The sequence below is a fragment of the Bactrocera oleae genome, chromosome 2 (genome assembly GCF_042242935.1).
Source record: "Bactrocera oleae isolate idBacOlea1 chromosome 2, idBacOlea1, whole genome shotgun sequence".
Lineage (NCBI taxonomy): Eukaryota > Metazoa > Arthropoda > Insecta > Diptera > Tephritidae > Bactrocera > Bactrocera oleae.
Window position 1 is genome coordinate 52591858 of NC_091536.1, and position 22557 is coordinate 52614414.

General features: G+C 34.6%; 1 protein-coding gene across 2 annotated transcripts in view; it reads left to right on the forward strand.

The window, feature by feature from the left end:
• Positions 1–576: 576 nt before the first annotated feature.
• Positions 577–22557, forward strand: part of cysu (Curly Su) — a 74048-nt gene continuing 52067 nt past the window's right edge. Inside the window, exons 1-2 of one of the 2 annotated variants that reach the window (XM_036370369.2) lie at positions 577–1207; positions 1271–1376. In XM_036370369.2, the coding sequence (XP_036226262.1) occupies positions 1366–1376 (11 nt within the window). In that variant the 5' untranslated portion in view covers positions 577–1207; positions 1271–1365. Of the gene's footprint in view, positions 1377–22557 lie in introns of both variants that reach the window. The other variant, XM_014239609.3, reaches the window with a different exon arrangement.

A 22557-nucleotide genomic window follows, 5' to 3' on the forward strand; every position in this document is an offset into this window, starting at 1 on the left:
TAAGGATAAAAATTGTAATTTTCCAAAATTTATAACATTCAGTAGGCCATTTGCCACCGTATTTGCAATTTCAAACGATAGCTCATAGGTAATAAGTACAATGTACAAGAAATATATATTTTCTCCACTACCTGATAAGTAGCTCCTAGTAAACGGTAGACATAAATAAAACCACGTATGAACGTAAGTATGTATGTTTAAAATGAATATAACGATGATGAGCAACCGGCAAACTCACCACACGCACTCAAAACTGTACTATCGACTAAGGAAATACAACCACTGCTTGCTACGCGATTAGTTCGTGGGGAAAAATATACTCAAGTGCTCGTGACACAAGCGCAGCTGCGTAGACACTACACTACATACGACGAACTGTGAGTTCAGATGACATTAGTGTGCCTAATGAATAGCGTTACGGTCTGTGGTAGCTGTTTACTACTACCAGTCGTATTACATTACCCAAATAAAGCTTTTTCAGCCAAAGCTTTGAAGACGCTGACGCCAATTGACGAAGAATGCGTCAACTCAGGGCGGCGGCGCTGGTGGCAGTTGTTAGTGGCTTGGTTTTTTTCCCGGACACTTGGCCAAACCATTCAGTCGTTCGTTGGCCATACGCCAATGCGGTGTTTTTAACTGCTAACGGTACTTTAAAAAGAAGAAAAGTGAAGCTTATCAAGAAATGAACTTAAACGAATATCGAAGTTTTTGTAAATTTCAAGCGTCTGCGAAAACGAAAGAACAGCAAAAAATGCGCACAAGTACAAAAGAATTGTTGTTTTGAAAACGAGGTTTCTACTTGGTTCGGTGTACGAATTTAATCAGGAAAGAAAGAAAAGTTGAAACCAGAAAGTAACAATTGAATGAAAGTTTATTGACACAACAGCGCCAAATTTACTGAGATTTCGGAAGTAAGAAAAGTACTCGTACAAACAATAATATCCATGTGGTGCTATAATTACTATATTTACTTTGGCAATTTTGTGGCTTAAGTGATTTTGCACTTATTGGCTGACATCGCAGTAGCGAAACACTTAATTGTTGAATTTGACAAATTGATCGTGCGGTATCCGAGAACTCCACGGTGTGCATATTGTTGATGACAAATTGTGGGTAGTTCTAAGGTCATAACTAAAGACTTTTGCAACATACTTATTGTGCCGCGAACATTTCGGTGAAGCACTAAATTTAAATAGAAATACTAAAGGTGATTTTAAATTGTATAAATAAATAATCGATATTTACTGTTGTTGCCATATTTGGATTAAAGGATTAAAGTTGTTACGGGCCATTTCTGTATTGCCAACAATAAAGCGAGCGGGCACTGCACATAATATTCTTGCTGTCATTCTGAAGTTTAATAAAATGATTTTGAGGTGAGTTTTGAGGCGATAACAAAAAAAAATATTGGTTTATATTTAATTATTAATCTAATTTTCCAAATAAGACTTTAAAATGTCGGTGTCAGTTGACACTGGTGAAAACTAAAAAAAAAGGTATTTAATTATTTATATATTATTATTTGGTTTACACTTTTCTACCAGCTGAATGACGACTTCTTTGAGTGACGTATTTACACCTATTCTCTGTTCCCTATTTGGTGGCATGCCGAGGTTTTTGTTTAAATACCATGTACGTGCTTTCTTCATGAATTTTTATCATAATTTATGGAAAATATTCTATGGGACAAATAAGCTTCAGATTTCCAATGTGTTGCGCATTTTGTATTCAGGTTAAATGCGTGGTTTATGTTTAATGCATGGAAGTAGTGAAATGGTTGAAGATGGTTTATCTAAAAACATAAATTGAAAAGTAGTGAAGCGAGTAGTTATTGAAGATTTCTTTATTTTCAAAGATATCCAAAATTAAAAAAAAAAAAAACAATAGAATAAATAATAGTTTTTGTTCGAATATGGAATTCGTAGAAATGTAGACAATGCTTGATATTTGTTTTAACAATTTTCCTTGACAAAACTTTTTTTTGATATTTCAATAAAAAAAAAGAATTGACTTTTGTTATCCTAATGATTTGCTACATAGAAATAAAGTTGAATAAAAATTTGTTTTTGTATTTATCTTATTTCCTTCTTAAGTAATTGGGATCAGTGCTATTCATGTGTGTAACATAATTATTTGCAGAGCCTTAAATGCATGATAAGTTAAAGGCGCATGTGCTTAAATAGGGAGTAGGTCAGATAGACCTAACCAAATATCGAAACAAAGGGTTAAGGTATACATATACCTCACTTTTAAAATATCCGCTGCAAAGCATTAACTTATTTCATGCATAACAAGTAGGCTGAAAAGTTCGAATTTTCAAGAAAGATATTTTAAATCACTAACAAAAATAGTGTTTCTTTAAAATACAAAATTCGTTTTATAAATTCTGTCCATTGAAAATGATATATCTCAAGAGCCAATAAAAGCCCATACATTTATAATGAAAATATATTTATACTAAAGATCAAAATTTTATTGAAATTTTTATTTAAGTTACGATATGAGTTAAGTTCTGTTTGTTCGTTCACTCCTGCAAACGTTAATTCACTAACAAACAAAAAATAGCGGTTTATTTCACAGCTATCTTTGCTATAACATAAGAAATTGGACATTTTCTCATTCACCATATCAACCTAAAAATATTAGAGGTTAAAATTATTTTTTCGTGATTTGTTGTAAATTTATGTAACTTTGAATGTCTATTTTGATCGAATTATTTAATGTTCAATCCATAATAATGTATTTTCCAAACTTGGTCCTTAGCTTGGTTTTCGCACATTTCTCTTCTGGTGATTTTCACCTTCCTGCCGTTCAAAAGACTTAAGACACAAACTTGCAGTAAATAAATAGTTGTAAACGATGGAGTTTGAGCTATTTTGCGTGCATTCAACTATGGCATGGAACTTCACTTTATAAGCTCTTGTATATATAATAGACAGCAAAAGAATTTATAGGGCCACGTGGCCAGGTGCTGTGTTAACAAAAGAAGCTACGGAACTATGTACGTATTTTAATTACGAAACTCTTTTGGGAGTATTTATCAATTATGGCATTATTTCTGCCAGCAAGTATAATCAGATCATTACTTAATTAAAACAAAAATATGGAGAATTACGCCGTTAGCGGCTATGTGATTTGAGTATCCAATATTTCAAAAGTGCACATGATATTTTAACTAAAGCCATTCTTAATTACTTAAATTGAGTTCTCAACGATCCTCGGTAATGCTGCATTCACGTTGACTTTGACTTATTTTCATTCAACAATGTATTGCTCGGCACTCTAGCGTCTGGTCATGAATGGTAATTGTGCAGAGTTGGTACACTTCTACAATATTTAGATGCTGCCTCTTTTCTTCAGTGACGCTGGGACAATGGCCGTGCCAACAACTCATAAATATTATTTTGGGCTTCACTTAGTGGCCAAAGTTCGCGTTGTCTCAAGAATTCCTACATTCACGCTTTAACAAATGATGCTATGAGTCTAATATCCATAGAGAAAAACCGATGAATGTGAGGGGAAGAAATGAGAGTTGAAGTGACGACTTACCGCTATTGTGTTTGCATAAATTATTGTTATGCTCTTACTAATTGCAGTAGAATTTCAAATATATGTGAAGTCTTTTTGTGTATAATAGGTGTTATTTGTGAAGTAACGGCACAATAATAAAAACTTAAAAAAATACAAGTACATACATATGCCTATTCCGGAAAAAAAATGTACTGTATGAACTCTACAGTAATAAATGCACAACCCTGGGAAAAAGTAGTTTTGTTTTATGAAGTTTCTTACCCGATTTCATATGATTTTCACACGCTGAATCCAAATCTGTAGGCAGTTTTTGTGTAGCAGATTTAGTTTTTAAAATATGAACATATTACATTTTTAGCCAAAAATACAACAATTTTAGAATTAAAAAATGTATTGCTCTTACTTAACATGAAAAAAACTTTTTTTTATGTGCTTTTCTTGCATGACTAGAAATATCAGTCTTCTGGTATTGACGCATATCAGCCGATTATATTATATATATTTTATTCTCAAAGTAGTCCAAGTAGGCTTTTTTTATAGAATCAGACGTATTTAAACGGCATTCTCTAAGCAAATAGTTACCAAAAACAGCTCAAAAGCTATTCGGATCATTTACATAAGTTCTTCTTAATGTAGACATAGCGGTTTATTTATGAAATTAGTAATTTTTTGCCCTAAAAATTAATTCAATTAAACCGAGTAACGATATTTCAATAAGTACCCGCATCACTGAAACTAGAGCTGCTAGAACGAAACTGAGGGTAGATTCGAAATCACCGACGTCAAATTAGAAAGAACCAGTTTAGAAACTTTATAAAACTAAAAAGATTAATTTTGTTTACCAGTGTAATCTGTGTTTGAAGGTCATTGATGTTAAAGAACTATTTGCTGTGCTTATCGTTTTGTAACAATATAGTATGCTTATAACACTTCAGTGGCTAAATTATGAAAGAAATTTTTGCTAAAAAAATAGATTTTGGAGATTTATTTGATAGACTTTTTTTAATGTGGCGTTTACAATTTTTCACAACTTTTAATTTGCAGTCTATTTGTTTATTAGACTTTTACTTTGAGCATAATTATTTCCCCTTACATGCTTCACAGAGCATAATAGCTTTGTGAAACCAAGGGTTTCTTGAAACAGATTTTACCAAAAATTAACACTCGATTTTTGGTTACCTTTTTTAAATGCTTACTAATAATTTCCAATATAAATAGTTTTATTGTTTTCTAATCAGAAAATTTCATTTCGTTAATTTGCCATTGGTTTACTAATTCTTATCACAGTTATATAGGCTTAAATCAAGTGTATAGGTATTTATTGTATATGTAATAATAAGCAGCTAACACATCAGCACTGATGATCGGCACATTACACACCAATATACTTTAAGCATGAGTTTGACATTGGCTAAAACATGACGTTGATACTTCTAAAGTTTGATATAATATTTTTGTACTCAAATCAGTAGTTCGAAAAATGTACTTGATATGTATAAAAAAAATCAAAAGCTGCATATTTTATTTGAATTTAATATAAATTTCTAAATATTTATCAAATATTGCCTAAAATTATGTTGCAGTCAATATTTTTCGGATAGTTTTACATTTTCGGATCAGTGGAAATAATTAAAGTTGTTTGAAATCTAAACCAAGATAAAACATTTTCGGATTTCGCTATTATGGCTATCGTTCTAGCGACACGGTGTAAGATTTAAATACTATTTAATCCTAAGTTTTTGATCCCGTAAAATATTCGTGCAAACTTTGTATACTCTAAACAGGATATATATTTAGTTTTCCACGATATTTTAGCTGAGTCGATTTAGCCATGTCCGTCTATCTGTATGTCTGCATATACGCGAAGTCCCTTAGTTTGGAAGATATCGAAAATTGACACACCACCTTTTCTGTACAAGAAGCTGCTCATTTGTTGAAATCGCCGATCGGAATCGAAATGGAAAACTTTTTCGTTTGACAAGATATCTCCACGAAATTTGGCCCGTATTGCACTATCCAAAGAAATTGTTCTGTTCGGATCAATATAGCATCATATAGCAAGTCCTTGTGTGAAAATCTTTTGTATTTGACGATATATATTTACGAAATTCGGTAAATATTATTTTCTAATACAACGCTACAATACCTGAAGAATCTCTCTAGATCGGACTATTATATCTTATGGTTGGCATACAAACTGAACGGTCGGAATCAAGTCTTTGTATGGAAACTTCGTGATTTTTGGAGGGTATTCCAGCTTAGGTGCAACCGAAGTTAACGTTTTTTCTTGTTTTATTGTTGCATAGTCTATGAAATAAAACTCGCATAGCTTGATTTCACTGAGACAAAGCCAGCATTTCTGGTTTGTGCTCTCACTTATTTCACTCTCGACGAGACATCTGAATGCACTTTCATTGCTCCAATTCGTAATCAAGTGTATGAGCAACAACAATAAAACGGCACTAAACCCGTTTGCAAACAACGGAAGTGTGTGCAAATCGTTGCACTTTCCTGCATAATCAAGTAAATACAAATCTACATACATTAAGCATAGACGTTTGTATGTACTATGTATGAAAACATATAAATATTTGAATATTAGTTCACAACAACATCAAGCTGCTTAATGCTCCTAACTGTAGTATTAGCCTTGACCCAAATTCTAAATTATTTAATCCATTTCGCCTTACAACAGTAACAACAAGGGTTCAAAAACTGAGTGTTGTTTACTATTTTTTCTAAAAATTCACCTGGTTGCCGGCAACGCATTCATCTCTTGCAGACTAGACACAATTCCTCCGCTAGTCGCCGATCGTCAGTAGTTAAACTTCTTGGTACGTCCATCAAGGTTTGGTCTTTGCTCTTACATTGAGTCTCACTCGCCTTTTTATTCTAGTTAATATGTAGGTCATACTAATTTTATGTATACTTTGCTTTTATTGTTGTGACTGATTTTAGTTTAAGCAATTTATTTTCTTGTAACTTTATTGTTGTAATGTTTCTTTGCTAAGAGCAAAATGCTTCTCTTTTTAAGCCTACAGTAGGAACGACAGAAAGCTAGAAAAATTACAGTCCCACAAAAATTCGATGGTATCAGCTGATTTAATAATTTATTATTATTAAACCGTACTGTTAACGGATTCCTTATATTATATGTGCATGTACATGTGAATGTGTGAATGTAGTTGCTAGATAAAACTAACTCACTCGTTATAACCAGGTGGGTCGAGGCATCAAAGGAATGTTTAAGCAAAATGAATTTGAAATTTATTGTTTTTCCCCTTTTTTGTACACTTCAATTCGATTCTTTTATTTTTATATTCACATTTACTTTTACTACTTTACCAATATGGTCTCAGTGGGAGAAAGTCTACAAGTATATTCAAAAAATTAAATCAAACCAAAAATGGCTGTGAAATTATGTATCCGTAAAGCAGTTCAGTAATTTTCTGTGAACGAAAGAAGAGTAAAATTAATATAATTTTTTTATCTATCTGTTATTTTAGCTTCAATTGTTTTTCTACTTTGACAATAGGTTGCTTCAAAGTATTATAGTTTTGTTCATCTAACGTTTGGTAGTAACATCTAAAGGTAATCGAGGTAGATATGGAGTTATATACACATAAATATATACGATTTATCAGTTTGGCGAGACGAGTTGACTGTCTGTCCGTCCGAGAAAGCTGTAACTTGTAGTCCAGTCATTTAAGCTTAAATTAGGTAAGAATCTCGGAATTCAGATACCCAGCTGTAAGTCTGTAAATACTTGTATATTGACACCCTAAAAGTTGTCTCAAATCCTACATGTGGTAGGGTGTACGCAACTATTAAATTTCAAGGTCAAAGGTCACAAAATCGGTTTTTGCGCTTTTTTTGTAAATATCTCATTTCCTATGGGTTTTTTGCTATTGGTATTTATTATCAAAATTCTATACAAATTTTGTTTAAAAATTGTTTGCATACGGTGAACCGTTTTCGAGATAGAGGGCTTAGAGCGCGCGGTCACAGCATCACTTCAGGTCAACCGGTGCTTCCGATCAAAAACGCGCCATATATAGTTGATGAACTATCGATAAATCAATGATTATAAATATTTGTCAATTTTTATTAACTATTATATTATATTTTATCATTTTTTCCTAACCTATCCACTTTTTGTTCAGTATTAATTTATTTAACAACACTTACCTGCCCATGAAATTGCAGAATTGTTAATGAAAATATAGGAATTATATTTGAATTTAAACCTTATTAATATTAATAACTTCTTACATGATAAAAAAAAATAAAAAAAATTTATTAAAAAATATCATTCAATACATTAATTTTTATTAAAAGTAAAAAAATGGAATAAAGGGTACAAAAACTACAATTTATAATTTTAATCATCTTCTTCCTCTTCATCGTCGTCTTCCGGCTGCTGGTAAATTTCAAACTGGTCTTCAACGACATTTGTGTCAAGTTCTTCCATGATTTCGGGGTCAAAAGTTCCATCTTCGTTAATGTCGCTCTGATATAGTAGAGCATTGAGACAAGCTTGCCCATTACATTGGCCACAAGCTAAAGAACATTGCAAGCCCGCTTTCCTGCATCCGCATTGCGAACCACAACCACTCTTGCAGTTGCAGAAAATTGTATTTAGCAAATGTTCTGGAGCAGGTGGTAAAATTGTCATGATAGGCTCCAGAAAATCGTTTTGCATTGCCCAACCCCATACCTGGGGTTCCAAATCATGCCCTAACCAAGTTTGAACTTGATAATATACACGTTCGAAATGTTGATGAGCAGCTGCACTTGTTGGTGGAATATTTGAAAGCTACACAGGTTTATTAAGTTTTGCAGACTTGACGTAATGCATATAACGAAGATGATCGCGACTTTTCACAGATTTCGGAGCATTATAGACTGCCAATAAGGTTTGAGTTCCACTCTCTAATAATCTCTGGGCCGAACAATTTTCTTCCTCAAATGCTGCAGCTAGTTCATCCAAATTGGTCAGTTTCTCAAAAACTTTTAAAAATGTTTTTTTTCCCTTTTTAAAAAGCGCAGAAGTTGTGTCACATCCACTTAATGCGTGCAGAAATAAAATATGTGTTTTGGAATGAGGATAATTATCAAAACTTTTAGTCGAGTATATCTCCGTTTTTACATTGCCTTTCCCAACTTTTTTAAAGAAAATTTCTTGTTCGTAAGACAGTGTACGCCCAATTAAAATGATGAGTAAATCAATATCTTGTTCTATTATTTACAAATTTACAGATTTTAAAGAAGATGCACTTAATTATTTTCTAATTAAAATGTCATTAGTGTTAATGGGAATATAATTATAGTAAGATTTAAGTTTTTCCCTTCATTATTTTTTAATTTTAGGAAACGGTGATCAGTATTATTGAATAGATAAAGATTTAAGGCATGAAGAAAATGATAAAATATAATATAATAGTTAATAAAAATTGACAAATATTTATAATCATTGATTTATCGATAGTTCATCAACTATATATGGCGCGTTTTTGATCGGAGGCACCGGTTGACCTGAAGTGATGCTGTGACCGCGCGCTCTAAGCCCTCTATCTCGAAAACGGTTCACCGTATGCAAACAATTTTTAAACAAAATTTGTAGAGAATTTTGATAATAAATACCAATAGCAAAAAACCCATAGGAAATGAGATATTTACAAAAAAAGCGCAAAAAACCGATTTTGTGACCTTTGACCTTGAAATTTAATAGTTGCGTACACCCTACCATATGTAGGTTTTGAGACAACTTTTAGGGTGTCAATATACAAGTATTTACAGACTTACAGCTGGGTATCTGAATTCCGAGGTGAACTTACTATAATGACTGGACTATTGGGTAAAAATTATTATATCTTGATGTAATTTACACATATACGTTCACTTGGCACCATAAGATGTTTGGCATTGCAGATGGGCCGGAATCGGACCATTGCCACGCCTACAGAATACCTTTAATCGAAAACACATAAAGTTCCATAACTAATCCGCAAATAAAGACACAAAACTGTTATTTGCCTATATATTACAATTTTAAATTCCATCTGATTCTTTCACTTCACAGTGTAGAATTCAAAGATCAAAGAAGATATCGGAATAAAACTTTGTAAAAAGAGTGGAACGCAACTTTTCAAGCCCCCAGATATCAAGTATGTGGACCTCAGTGCCTATGGCCGTCTTTTTGCTGAGAATATCAGTGTATCTGTGAGATATATTATTGAAATTCGGAGAGAGTATATTTCTGATAATAATGTACCCCATATCAAAAATGCATGCAATGTCAATACTTTCTTATATCTATGTCGGTTAATCGGCGAGTTTTCTTAATGAAACTTATAGATCATCTTTTTCTGGTAAGAATATGACGAAATGCCAAAAGTTTATAAAATCGGGTCAATACTACCCCTAGTCCACATATAGTCAATATAAGTATTTCAAAGTACCGATTGCTTTATACCTATTATATACTTATATCAGTCAATATGTATGAGATATCAAAAAGCGATATTCAATATTATAGGATAAATAATTACCTCAGCTGCCTAATACTTCATATAATGATATTCGTTGTTTTAGCAGACACTAAATCTTTGATGCTGGCATATAGGTATATGTGACACTTCTATGTTTTCATAAATATATTGAGGTTTAGCGCGTAATATGAGTGAAATCGGTTTAGACCCTGGTCGAAACTTCATACATATACTGATTTATGGTGCTCTCGTTGAGGTTTTCCTTATATATCCAATATACTAAATTTAGCCCCTTTGACGTATCTCATATCAGATGAGTCTACGACCAAATATATAACAATTTAACGAGATACCAAACATTATTGTAATTCTTTCACGTTTTCGTCGAATAATGAATGTTGAATTCTCTTGAGATATGGTAAACTGTACAGTACCGTTGTCGCAGCCTATCGATTTCTGTTCCACTTCTCCAAATTTGGAAATAGGTACAGCTGCTACAAGCCACATGTACAGTTCAACTAATTTAGGGATCAATTCGTCTTCGATCCAGTCTTTTTCAACGACAATGCCTACATTCGCCAATATAAGCTCTATAGCCTCTCAGTCATCGAGGCGAAACTACATCGCTTGTGTTTTGGTTGTCTCAATTTGGGTCCGAGTACACGAAAGTGTCAACGTCACAAGCTTTGTTCAATTGAAGGTTGCCGGAGAGTGCATCATAAGCTCCTACATGAAACCGTGGGGAATACTACAAATTCGTCAAGTCAGTATCCAATCGACAGTCAGCAGCCATCAAAAGTAGCGGTTCCAGCAGTCTTAAGTTGCAGTTCCACTGATAGTAAGCTTCTGTTCCGTATAGCCGGTCACCCTATACGAAAACTAAAGGCGTGTGGACACTTACGCACTCCTGAACGAAGGTTCATTCATCACAATGAATCTCTTGTTCGAGACTTGGAGATGCGCAGATGTGAGCAGACTTTTATTAGTGGCGCCGGTATGCAGAAACAACACAAACTTCGCAATGTGTATGCTGTATCAAACTTGCAGCTTCCTCTACAGAGTTCCAGCAAGGACGATTTGGATTACAATTTTAAACAGGTAAGTCGACTTCCAGTACCCAAGTGAGGCCCAGACTATTGATTGGTCTTGATCATTGCCATTTGGGATTACCATCGACAACTATGAAGGTCGCATGGTCCATTTATTGCCAATACGGAGTTGGAATGGGTGGTGTTTGGTCTAACTTCAACTACGCTACCATCTCCAGTATCGTGTTTGTTTATGAATCGCCTAGCTGATCACTCTCTCCACAATATGGTAGCTGACTTCTTCAAGACCGAGAGTTTCGGTTTCAGAGCTGCACCTCCAATGGAGAGTGAAGCGGACACTCGGGACAGAGCTATCCTGAAGTCCGAAACATACCGCGTCGTTGGAAGATTTGAAACAAGTCTCATATGGAGATCTGACAATATAAGGTTACCTGACAGCTACAACATGGCGTTGAAATGTCTAGTCAGCGTAAAGCAAAATATGCGTCGAGATGCAATTTTTGCCACTTAGTACAAGGACATCATGGATTCCTACGTCAGAAAGAAATACACTCGGAAATTGTCGCCAGTAGAAGCCACTATGTCTACCCTTGTCTTGGTATTTGCCGCACTTTGCCGTTGCCAATCTCAACAAACCCGGAAAGCTGCGCACGTATTTGACGACGCTGCTGAGGTAAGTGGAATCTCCCTCAATTCACAGCTCCTGAAGGGACCACAAGAATATCGGCCCTTACCGTCGATATTATTCCATTTTCGTGAAGGCGCGATCGCCGTATGTGGAGACATCAAGGAGATGTTCCACCAAGTAATTATACGAAAATACGATAAATGCGCACAGCGGTTTCGCTAGCGTGGTTGTGACGCTTCTCAGAAGGTTTCGTTGAAGAGCGGGTGCTAGGTTTGTTTTGGCAGTCATCGTCCGATTGTTTTGGTTTTAAATTGAAATGCTATAATGTTGTTGAAGCAGTGGTAAATGGAGAAAGAAGTACGACTAAAAGAGAACTCCTAAGCATTGTAATGTCGATTTTCGACCCTCTAGAATTTCTGAGCAACTTCGTCAGTGGCGTCTACTACTACTACTTATGCGTGACTTATGGAAACACGACATCCATTGGAACGACCCGTTGCCACTCGACGTTAACACTGCCTGGGAGAAGTGGTGTAAACAACTTCCAGAGGTTGTGAAACACGCCATACCTCGTTTTTATTTTGGAAATGGTGTACCTTAAGTACATCAGCTTCACGTATTTGTCGACGCTAGAGAAGATGTGTTCGCCGATGTTGCCTATCTTCGATCACAAACTTCATCGGGTAAAATTGAGGTAACATTCGTTTCTTCTAAGTCAAAATGCGCGCCAATGAAAACACTTACTCTGCCACGGCTTGAACAATAGGCAGCCAGTTAGACCAGTTCGACGCGAATGAATTATTACATAATTCCGAACAAAGTAAGATTTTGGATATAGCTTACGTTCTATTGCTTCAAAGGTCTCTGCGTTTCGGTGTCATTTGTAGTTTTGGCAGATGATTTTTAATCCCTTGCTTTGAATAAGACTGTCAAAATAGTCATAGACCATTTTCATGTTGAATATTATTCTATATACAGCTTACTTATTATTATTAATACTAGTGTAACAGCATAAGAACTAATTTAGAATTCTTTACTTTGGGTTAGTACGAGGATTCAAAATTTTTTGCTTGGTGGATGAAAGTTAATCCTTAACTCTGAAATGTAATGAAATCTATGCGTTCCACATTAATATGATGGATGTTTGTAACACCCATTAAGAAACGTCGGAAGCCCTAAAAAGTATAGGTATATATAAATAATCATTGTTACAAGCTGAGGCGATTTAGCATCTCCGTCTGTCCGCCTGTATACATATACGCAAGCTAGTCCGTCGGTTTTTGATATATTGATTTGAAATTTTGTGCACGTCCTTTTCTCCCCAAGAAGCTGTTTATTTGACCGCCGATATTGGAAAACTATAACATATAGCTGCCGCACAAACTGACCGATCAAACTCAAGTGCTTGTTTAGAAAACATTTTTTGACATGACATCTTCACGAAATTTGACATGGATTATTTTCTAAGGCATCGCTACAAACTCCGAACAATTTGTTCAGATCGATCAAATTGTTTCAGCTATAAAAAATATTCTTTATAAACCTGTGGAGAGTATTATATCTTCGGTACAGCCGTGTTTTATTTTTCATTGAATTACCGAATGCACTATGTGCTCTAGTATTGTGTTAGGACAGCATAAATCCTGTCTTCTTAATTCGATATACTCGTAGCTTTAAAATAGAAGGTATTTATGTTTAGTCCTCAGTCTCAGTTGAAATAAAGTTAAATAAACAATAGTTGCTAAAGCTACACTATATATGTATATAAACTAAAGAAAATTGAAATTAAGACACTCTGTGTATTAATACAATGCCAAACTATTTCTCAACAGGTTTTTAATGACTTTCAATGTTTGGTTAAATTGCATATAATATTATATAGGTATATATATTTTTCAAAATTATTCACATATACAACATAATCTTTCATACATACGAGTAATTAGTATTTTTTTAAATAGAAAGACCAAATTTAATAAATTTTTTTGTCTAAAATTTGTTGTATTATATATTTATACATAATTTATTTCATTAAGTGAGTTGATCTTATTTACCTATCAAACGAAAAATGTGTAGTTTCTTGATTTATCGCGCTGCCAAACGAGAAGCACAAATTTGTAACTGTTCACTTCCGATAACTTTGTGCAATAGGAGCATTTTCGTTGAAAATAGTAAACCTTTTGGAAATAAGTCAATGAGCTATGAATGAATTCACTCGCATTAACCACCTTGCTCTAGAGCTCGCGCTGAAATCGCGACAAACTCACAAACAAAGGAACAGAAGCAAAATTAAATTCGTTCGTCTGCGTTCACCTGCGTTCAATGCGTGTCTAGCGTGCGTTTGCACACAATCCCATACATATATACATATGTATCTGCAATGCAGCTGCAAATTGTTTTGCTTGACGAGTGTCAAATGCAGCTAATGGTATGTACAAGTATCTGGCGATGTCTAAAGGAGAACGGAGATTTGTGCAAATGTTATGATATTAATTCACAATTGGTAACTCATTGGTGTGGCGACGGAACACAGCACTGTTAGTTTTTTGACGGTACCGCGTCGTTTGTGCTCACATCTGACGGCGCTGCGCTCGTGTGTAGTTAGAGCAACTTTCGGGAATTTGGCAATCGTTTGCCTGAACGTTAAACGTTCGTTTACTGGAATTTCAGCGTTTAGCATTTTCGTTTCATTTTTAATGAGTTTTCGCGTATGTGGCATAAATAATGGAATAATGGAATAAAATTCAAGTCAGAATGGCACAGAAATAGCACACAGTTTTTTGCTTGAGTAAATTTTTTGCATGTTTCCGGCACAAAGCATGTGCTTAAATTATGTTACGTTTAAAGTTTAAAAATGTTTTTAAAATTTGATTGTTTAGGTGATGAAATCAAGCAATTTGTGAAAAATGGGAGAATTGAAATGAAAATTTGATTTAGTACTGCTTTTCTTGAAAATTGCGATTGATCTCGTATCGCGAATTTTGTATTTCTTAAAAAATTAATATTTATTTTGTCCCTTTCAAAGTAGTCATAAACAGTATTTGGCCAAAAAATACACATTAATGGTGCCGCCGACACCGTATTCCCCAGAACTGGTCCCTGTGACTTTTTTTGTTCCCAAACTGATGAGATAAAAGCTGCATTGAAGGAGCCACTGAACAAGATCACAAAAAGCGTTCCCACGACAGTCGGGTCTACGTAACCGGAACTCGGCAGAATTCTGCCGCTACAACAACAACAACATCACAAAAAGTAAATTTTTAAGTGCTTTGAGGATTGGAATAAACGCTGGCATAAGTGCAATATATCTGGGAGTGATTAGTTTGAAGGGAACAAAATAGATATTCATGAATAAATAAACAGTTTCTTAAGAAATACATAATTCGCAATACTTTTTGAACAAATCTCATAGTAGCTTGAAAATAATGCAGTCGCCTTTACCGAATGAATTGATAAAGTACTAAATCTATAAATCCAGACTAGATAAGTATACCTTACTAAGAGAGATTTTTTAGTCGCCTTCGAAGTCATAAAATAATGACGTTTTTGGGTCGTGTTTTGAATACATGATTCACCGACAGGCAGTCTATACTCTCCCTTTGTATTTGACCATTGTGTTTACAATTTACGCGTTTTGAAGATAAGATTACAATTTAATTAACCAATTGTATTCAAGTACATTCGTATAATTATTATGATTATGACAATATTGTACTCAAGTGTTACCTGCCTCAAAGGGAAATTTTATACAGCCTCTTTAAAGTTGTTACTGAATCGTAATGCTGCGATACTGTGTTTAACCACTAAAATGTGAAGCTTTCGATATGTTTGCCATTGAAAATGCCATCTCATATCTTATCGATGCTTCATTGATTGTTTGCATGAGAAGGTAAGATAAATTCAAAATATGAATTTTGTTTTCTTTCTATGAACTATATAAACTCAACAAAAACCAATTTCCACAATAATGATAAATATTGTAATTTAGTTTAGTTGCAAAATACTTCCGCTTTTAGGGCCACCTCACTTAAGGCACTGATAAGGTGGAAAGGTTGTCTAATCTTTCAATCATCAACTGTACAATAATCGCTGACTCACCTGGTGGCTACAATTAGTTTAGTTTTGAATTTCCTATAAATGTTGGACATTTTTTCAACTTATTATTACTCTTCCGCTTGACTTCACATCAAATTCACTTTCCATTTTTAAGGGAAGTATTTATACATATGTATTTATATACAAGTATGCTGTACGAGCAAGCTGCGATTGATATGAGGTAGAGGACAGAGAAAGCAGACAGGAAAGCAATTTATAAATAAAGATATATAAAATATTCTATATGGATCAATATCTGAAAATGAATACATTAACAAATCGATCCTTATCTTCCCCTAGACCTAACTACTAATCTCGTCGCTTACGTCGTCTAGCTTGACTTTATATTGTGTAGTTTAAGAGAAAATTGAGATATTTTTATATAAAACAAGTAAGGAAGGGCTAAGTTCGGATGTAACCGAACATTTTATACTCTCGCAAAGTCAAATGGTATACTCGTTTGAGATTTCTTTGTGGATTGACTGGGTTCCACATATTTAGTACTAAGGGGCTTGAACAGTTTTGGTTCGATTTAGAGAATTTTTGGTCACAAGGTGGCATACTTTAAACGTATTATTCACGCAAAGTTTTACCCCGATATAATGATTGTTGCTTGATATGCAGAGTGGAAAGTGAAAGAATCAGATGGAATTGAAAATAGTGTTATATGGAAAATAGGCGTGGTTGTAGTCTGATTTCGCCCATTTTTGCACTATAACATAGAAATATGAAAAGAACGTTATGCACCGAATGTGGTTGAAATCGGTTAAGCAGATTCCAAGAAACATGTGTACCAAGTTTGATAAAGATAGCTCAATTTTTACTCAAGTTACAGCTTACACGGACGGATGGACAGACGGACAGACAGTCACCCGCATTTCAACTTTTTTCTTCATCCTGATCATTTATATATACATACCCTTTATCTAACCCGATTAGTTTTAGGTGATACAAACAACCGTTAGGTGAACAAAATTATTATACTCAGTAGCAACAAGTTGCGAGAGTATAAATATATAATACTTTATAGAGTATGCTGCTTTTCGTTAGTCAAGCTTTCTAAAATATTTAATGTACATATCTCACAATCTACTATATAAAATAAAATTAGTAGAAACCGTGCTTTTAACCGTTTGATAATATAGCGTACAAATTTCAGACACCATCTTATACTTTATACTTCTACTAACCACTATTAGAACCAACTGTGAATTTGACACGAATAATTACGCCCACTTTCCACATAACGCTATTTTGATTATAGTAAAATGATAATATAATATTTGCCTTTACAATAGATGACTCATGGATCAATACAGGTATTAAAAGAATATTTGATATAAATAAAGTCTTTGACTTGTGAGTCCACACCTTTTATAGTTCCCATATACCACAAATGAGAGTTTTCGTGCTTTTGGTTGGTTTTAGATTCCACTTGACCTTTTCATACAGATATCAATTAAATTTTTCTAGCCTTGTATTTTAAATATAATGATTTTCGGTCTTCCAGTTGACTTTATATCGTGAGTTTTGTGTTCAAGCAAAAGCTACTATTTTTTGACGAGGACGAATTCCCAGAAAAAAGTACGTAATATGTTGCTACAGAGTATAATAGTTTTGTTTACCGTATGGTTGTTTGTATCAAATAAAATTAATCGAGAATTGATATATAAATTATATATATATATATAAATATATATAAATTATATATATATATATAAATTATCAGGATGACGGGACGAGTTGAAATTCGGGTGAGTGTCTGTCCATCTGTCTGGCCGTGCAAGGTGTAACTTGAAAACAAAAATTAGTTATCTTAATGAAACTTGATTCACGTGATTCCTTGCATGGATGAGTTCGTAGATGGGCATAATCGGACCACTGCACGCCCACAAAATGCCATTAAGCGAAAAAAATAAAGTGCTTTAACTCAGCACTAAACTAAGATACGAAACTGTAATTTGGCACAGGCGATTGCGGCAGCAAGGGGCACGTGTGGGCTAAAACTTTTGAAAAAACCGAAGTGCCCCGCGCATTAATAGGTTTAAGTTATATATTTTCTAAATATTTCAAGCTATATCACCCACATTTGCACAGGACAAATCCTTTCATCATTTTTTACGACAGTTACCCGCCCATTCGCCATATAACGGTTTTGTTAAAAATTACTTAAAGCGCGATAAATCAGTAACTTAATGCGTCAGTGACATAAAATTTTACACCCAGGATGATACAAGAGGGCTTTATAGGAGCGTGGAGAGAAAATAAGCGCAATCGGACTACAATGACGCCTACTTTTCATATAGCACAATTTCAAATTAAATATGATTCTTTCACTTTCCAGTACACAAATCAAGCACCAAAGAATATATTCGGTTAAAATTTTGCAAAAATAATGCCTTTGAGGTATGTCATCTCAGGTTTAAAAATTGTCCAAATCAGGACCACATATATCACACATACATACTGAATATTTGGACCCCAGTGCGCATGGCTGACTTTTTGCCGAAAATATCGGTCAATCTGTGAGATATATTATTTACATTCAGGGAAGTATTTCTTTGATAGTCTTGTACAAAAAATGGGTTGAGTTGGTTGAGTTTAACCTCCATTTACCTAATATAAATTTTTTGAACTTCCAGTTGACTTTATAGCACATTTATCAGCCAATATTTATACAATTTCTTGAAAATAAACTCTCAAGTATACCAAGCAATGTCAAAAATTAATGCAATCAGCCCTTCCTTCTCCACAATACAAGTATATCCGATTTTCCACCTATCTTTAAACCGTACAGGTTGGTCAAAATGTGTGATATATTAATAAAATTAAGAGGACACGTTTTCTATAATTTTAACTTTTAATTATTTATTTATTTTAGCCACCAGGGCCTAGAAACAGGACTTAGATACATGATACCTTATATTCTATTCTTATTAACTATTAATTATTAGTTATTAACTTTTGCATATTAATATTAGATACATGGTTAGAACTATTAATTTGAAAAATCTTTAAATCTTTAAGTCTATAAATTACATTTTGAGTCACTAAATAATCTTTAAATAATATTTTTTGGAAAGTCTTTAAAACTTTAATTTTAATTTTTAAATTTTTAAATTGCATTGGCCGTATCTATGACACTTCAAGCCTTCTTTTTTTTTTTGCAATTTCTTTCAACCAGGTTACTGCTGCCTTCTCACCTTCAACGCTCAGGATTTCCTCCGTTGATAATACGGTTCTTTGATTTCCTGTGCATTCTTGTCTCCAGTGATCTATCTAATCTTTGCCTGTACCACACCACCAACATACTTTTACTTTGTCGTCAGCCCATTTTTTATTTGCGCCTTCTAACGTTCCACATCTTGCTTTTGCAATTAACGCGTAATCTTCGCTAATTTTTAAGTATTCTGGGACTTCGCCTGAGTATATAGATGAGTATCTTTGGTTGTACCTCAGCTTTTCGATTTTGTTCCACTGAAGCTGCCTTTGTACAGCCATTCCTCGCGTTTTGACTTCATCTCCAACTGGCCTACCAGCGTCACTTATTGCATCAACTTCTTCTTGACTGAGTCCACATTCATTTAAAAACTTCGTTCTGTAGTTCAGGCTTTCCTTACCTCCCCTTCTTCTGCATCTTTCCACCAGGCACTCTTTGACCAGGCTTTATTTTTCCATAATTTTGCTTTCGTAATTAACAGCCAGTTTTGCGAATCTTAGTCTTAGCTTTTCTCGTTTAGTCTCTTCCAGCAAAATGCAGTCCGGTGTACATTTTTCTAATCCCAGTGTCCACTTGAGGTACTTCTTCTGAATTTTTTCCATCTTTTCAACATCTTCCCACCCCCATATTTCGGCTCCATATGCCATTATACTGACTAAAAGGCTGTCGAACATTTTTATTCTCCTTAGATAGTCTTTCTTGAAAAGACGCTCACCTATACTCCAAGTATGTTTCATCACTATAACGGCCTTTTTGACTCTTTCTTTGATATGAGCTCTATTTTTTCCGCTACTCTTGAAGAGGTACCCTAAATAGATGAATTCATTTACTTCTTCCAGCTGTCTTCCTTTCCAGAACCAGTCAGTTTTTCTTCTCTTGCCGCCTCCGTTTTTAAAAACTCTAGTCTCTTGATCATATCTTATAACTCTCCTTCACTGGTCGCGAGCAGCACCACGTCGTCAGCATATTCCAGGCTCCAAATTTTATCTTTTCTTATGACAACCCCGCCGGTTTGTCCTTAACTTAGTTCTATTCTCAGATCAGCTATTGAAATTATGAAGAGTGTAGAACTTAAGGGGCAGCCTTGTCTTACTCCATCCTTTGTCCGGAATTCCTCCGATCGCCTACCATCTACTCTTATTTTGCATTTGGTTTCTTTGTACAGCTCTTTGACTCTTTGGATTATACCATGCCTTACTCCACTTTTCTCCATTGCGCTCCAGAGCACTTTCCTGTCAACACAGTCAAAAGCAGCTTTTAAGTCTACGAAAAAAGCAAAGAGTTTCCCCTTTTCCGTAGCAAGTTCTTTCTCAACTGCGTGTCTTAATATGTAGATGTTGTCGATGGTTCCTCTGCCCTTTCGAAAACTAGCTCGAGTGTCTGGAAGGATTCTTTTCCCGTCGATGTCGTTTAATAATCTATCATTCAGAATCATTGCGTAGATCTTATACGCCGTGTTCAAAAGTGCAATGCCTCTGTAGTTTTCCACGGTTTCTTTATCGCCTGTTGTGCAGTGGCGCAACTAGCCCAATTTTCCAGTCTTCAGGTATTCCTTCTCCATGCCATATCCTTTTCATTAGGTTGTATATCTCTTGTTGGGTATTACCTTGTGCAAAGACCCATGCTTCATTTGGGATACCATCTTCACCAGTAGCTTTTTTCCTCTTTAGTTTTCTTATTTGCTTTGTTATTTCCGCATCTGTTAAATTTTTTTCCTTTTCTTCATCTTTGTCTTCTTCTCTATTCAGCACGAGTATAAAATGTTTACACCATTTTTCCATGGGGATGTCTTTGCTAATTCTGACCTAGACTTCCTATATTTATTGATGTACTGCCACACCTTCTTTTCAGTATTTGCGTTTTTTATTTCTGCAATCTCGTTTTCTTTCATTTTACTTTCTTTTTCAAAGCAAAGTTTTCGAAACTCCTTTCTTTCTTTCAAGTAATCTTCTTTTGTTGCTTGGCCGTGCCTCCTTTTTTTTGACCTTTCTTTTCTTACTCTTGCATTCTTTATCCCACCATTTTTTCGGCTGAATTTCACCTATCTTTCTTTTCCATGTTTTCTTACACATATTTTTGTTGATAACTTCTTTCAATTCTTCCCAGTTTCTATGGATGGTAGCATCTTCACTGAATACCTTATTTATAATAGCAAGTTGGAATTTCGTTTTACTGTCATCATCCCACACTATTTTTTCTCCAGATTCTGTTGATTCTTTTTTGTTTTTGTGGGCTAGTTTACTCTTCAATTTACACATTATGGGCATATGGTCTGATTCAACTCTATCCAACACTCTAAATTCTTTTACCTGTACTAAGTCTTCAACACCTATTATTACGTAGTCAATCACAGACTGTCCTGATTCGGCAAGAAATGTGAAACTTCCGTCTTCATCGCCATTTGTGTTTCCATTCAGCACACCCCACCCTTCTTCTTCTATAATACTAATTAGTAGCTCACCTTCTGCGTTGCACTTGTTGTCTTTTGATTGTCTTTGTATATCCTCTTCATCGGGTCTTGCGTATAAGCTACCTTTGTGACCTGTTCTTGCATTGAGATCACCACCTACCATTATTTTCCCCTGTTCTGATTCCTCACATATGTTTTTAGCAATTTTTTAATTTTACCTTGATTGTAGACTGTCCATATTACCCACTTATCATTCCCTATTTCGACAACATTTTTCACCGCCCCGTCAAACTCAAAATTATTATCTTCAACTACAATGTCTTTTCTTACCCCAGTTATTATACCACCACTAGCTCTTCCTTTCTTTTTTTCTCTTTTCGCTGCTTTGCACTTCCACTCGTACTCTTTTGGGAGTCTTTTAGCTAATTTTTCCCATCCCTTACTTTCTACCCATGTTTCAGTTAAACCGATTACATCATATTGTCTAAGAAAACTCCAAAAATCCGCATTTTTTTTACCTAAGCCTGCAACATTCCAAAACACCACTTTGAACTCATCGCCTCCTGTTTTATTGGCCCTGTCTATTAAAAATCCCCCTTTTCTATATTACTTTTTATTTGTTGCCACGAGAGCCATTTTCCGTCGACACACATTTTTCTATATCCTACTTTAACAGTATGACTGTTTTTTCTTATTTCTTTCGCTTCTTGAGCTATTTTCCTCTGCACTTCTCTTTCTTCACGCGTGAGATCGTTTGCTATGAAAATCTTCGTATTTACTAGCACTTTTTTATTCTTCATGATTTCCTCTTTGGTTTCCCATTTTTTCAGTTTCACAATCACCACCTTTTTATCTTTACCTTGTAGCCACATGTCCGCAGCATCTACCTTCACTCTAAACTTTTCTTCTATAAACCTTACACCTTTGCTTCGGATCATCTTCTGTGTCTATTAGACCTTTAATGACGATGTTGTTTTCCTTCTCAATCTTCAGCTGTTTTTGCTTTAGCTGCTCCATTTTCACAATTTCGGCGATAATTCTTGCCTGCTGCTGTTGAATTTTCTCTTTTTCCTCTTTCAATACACCTTCTGTCAATTTTTTAATTTTATCTTCCATCAGGTCAATGTGTTCCC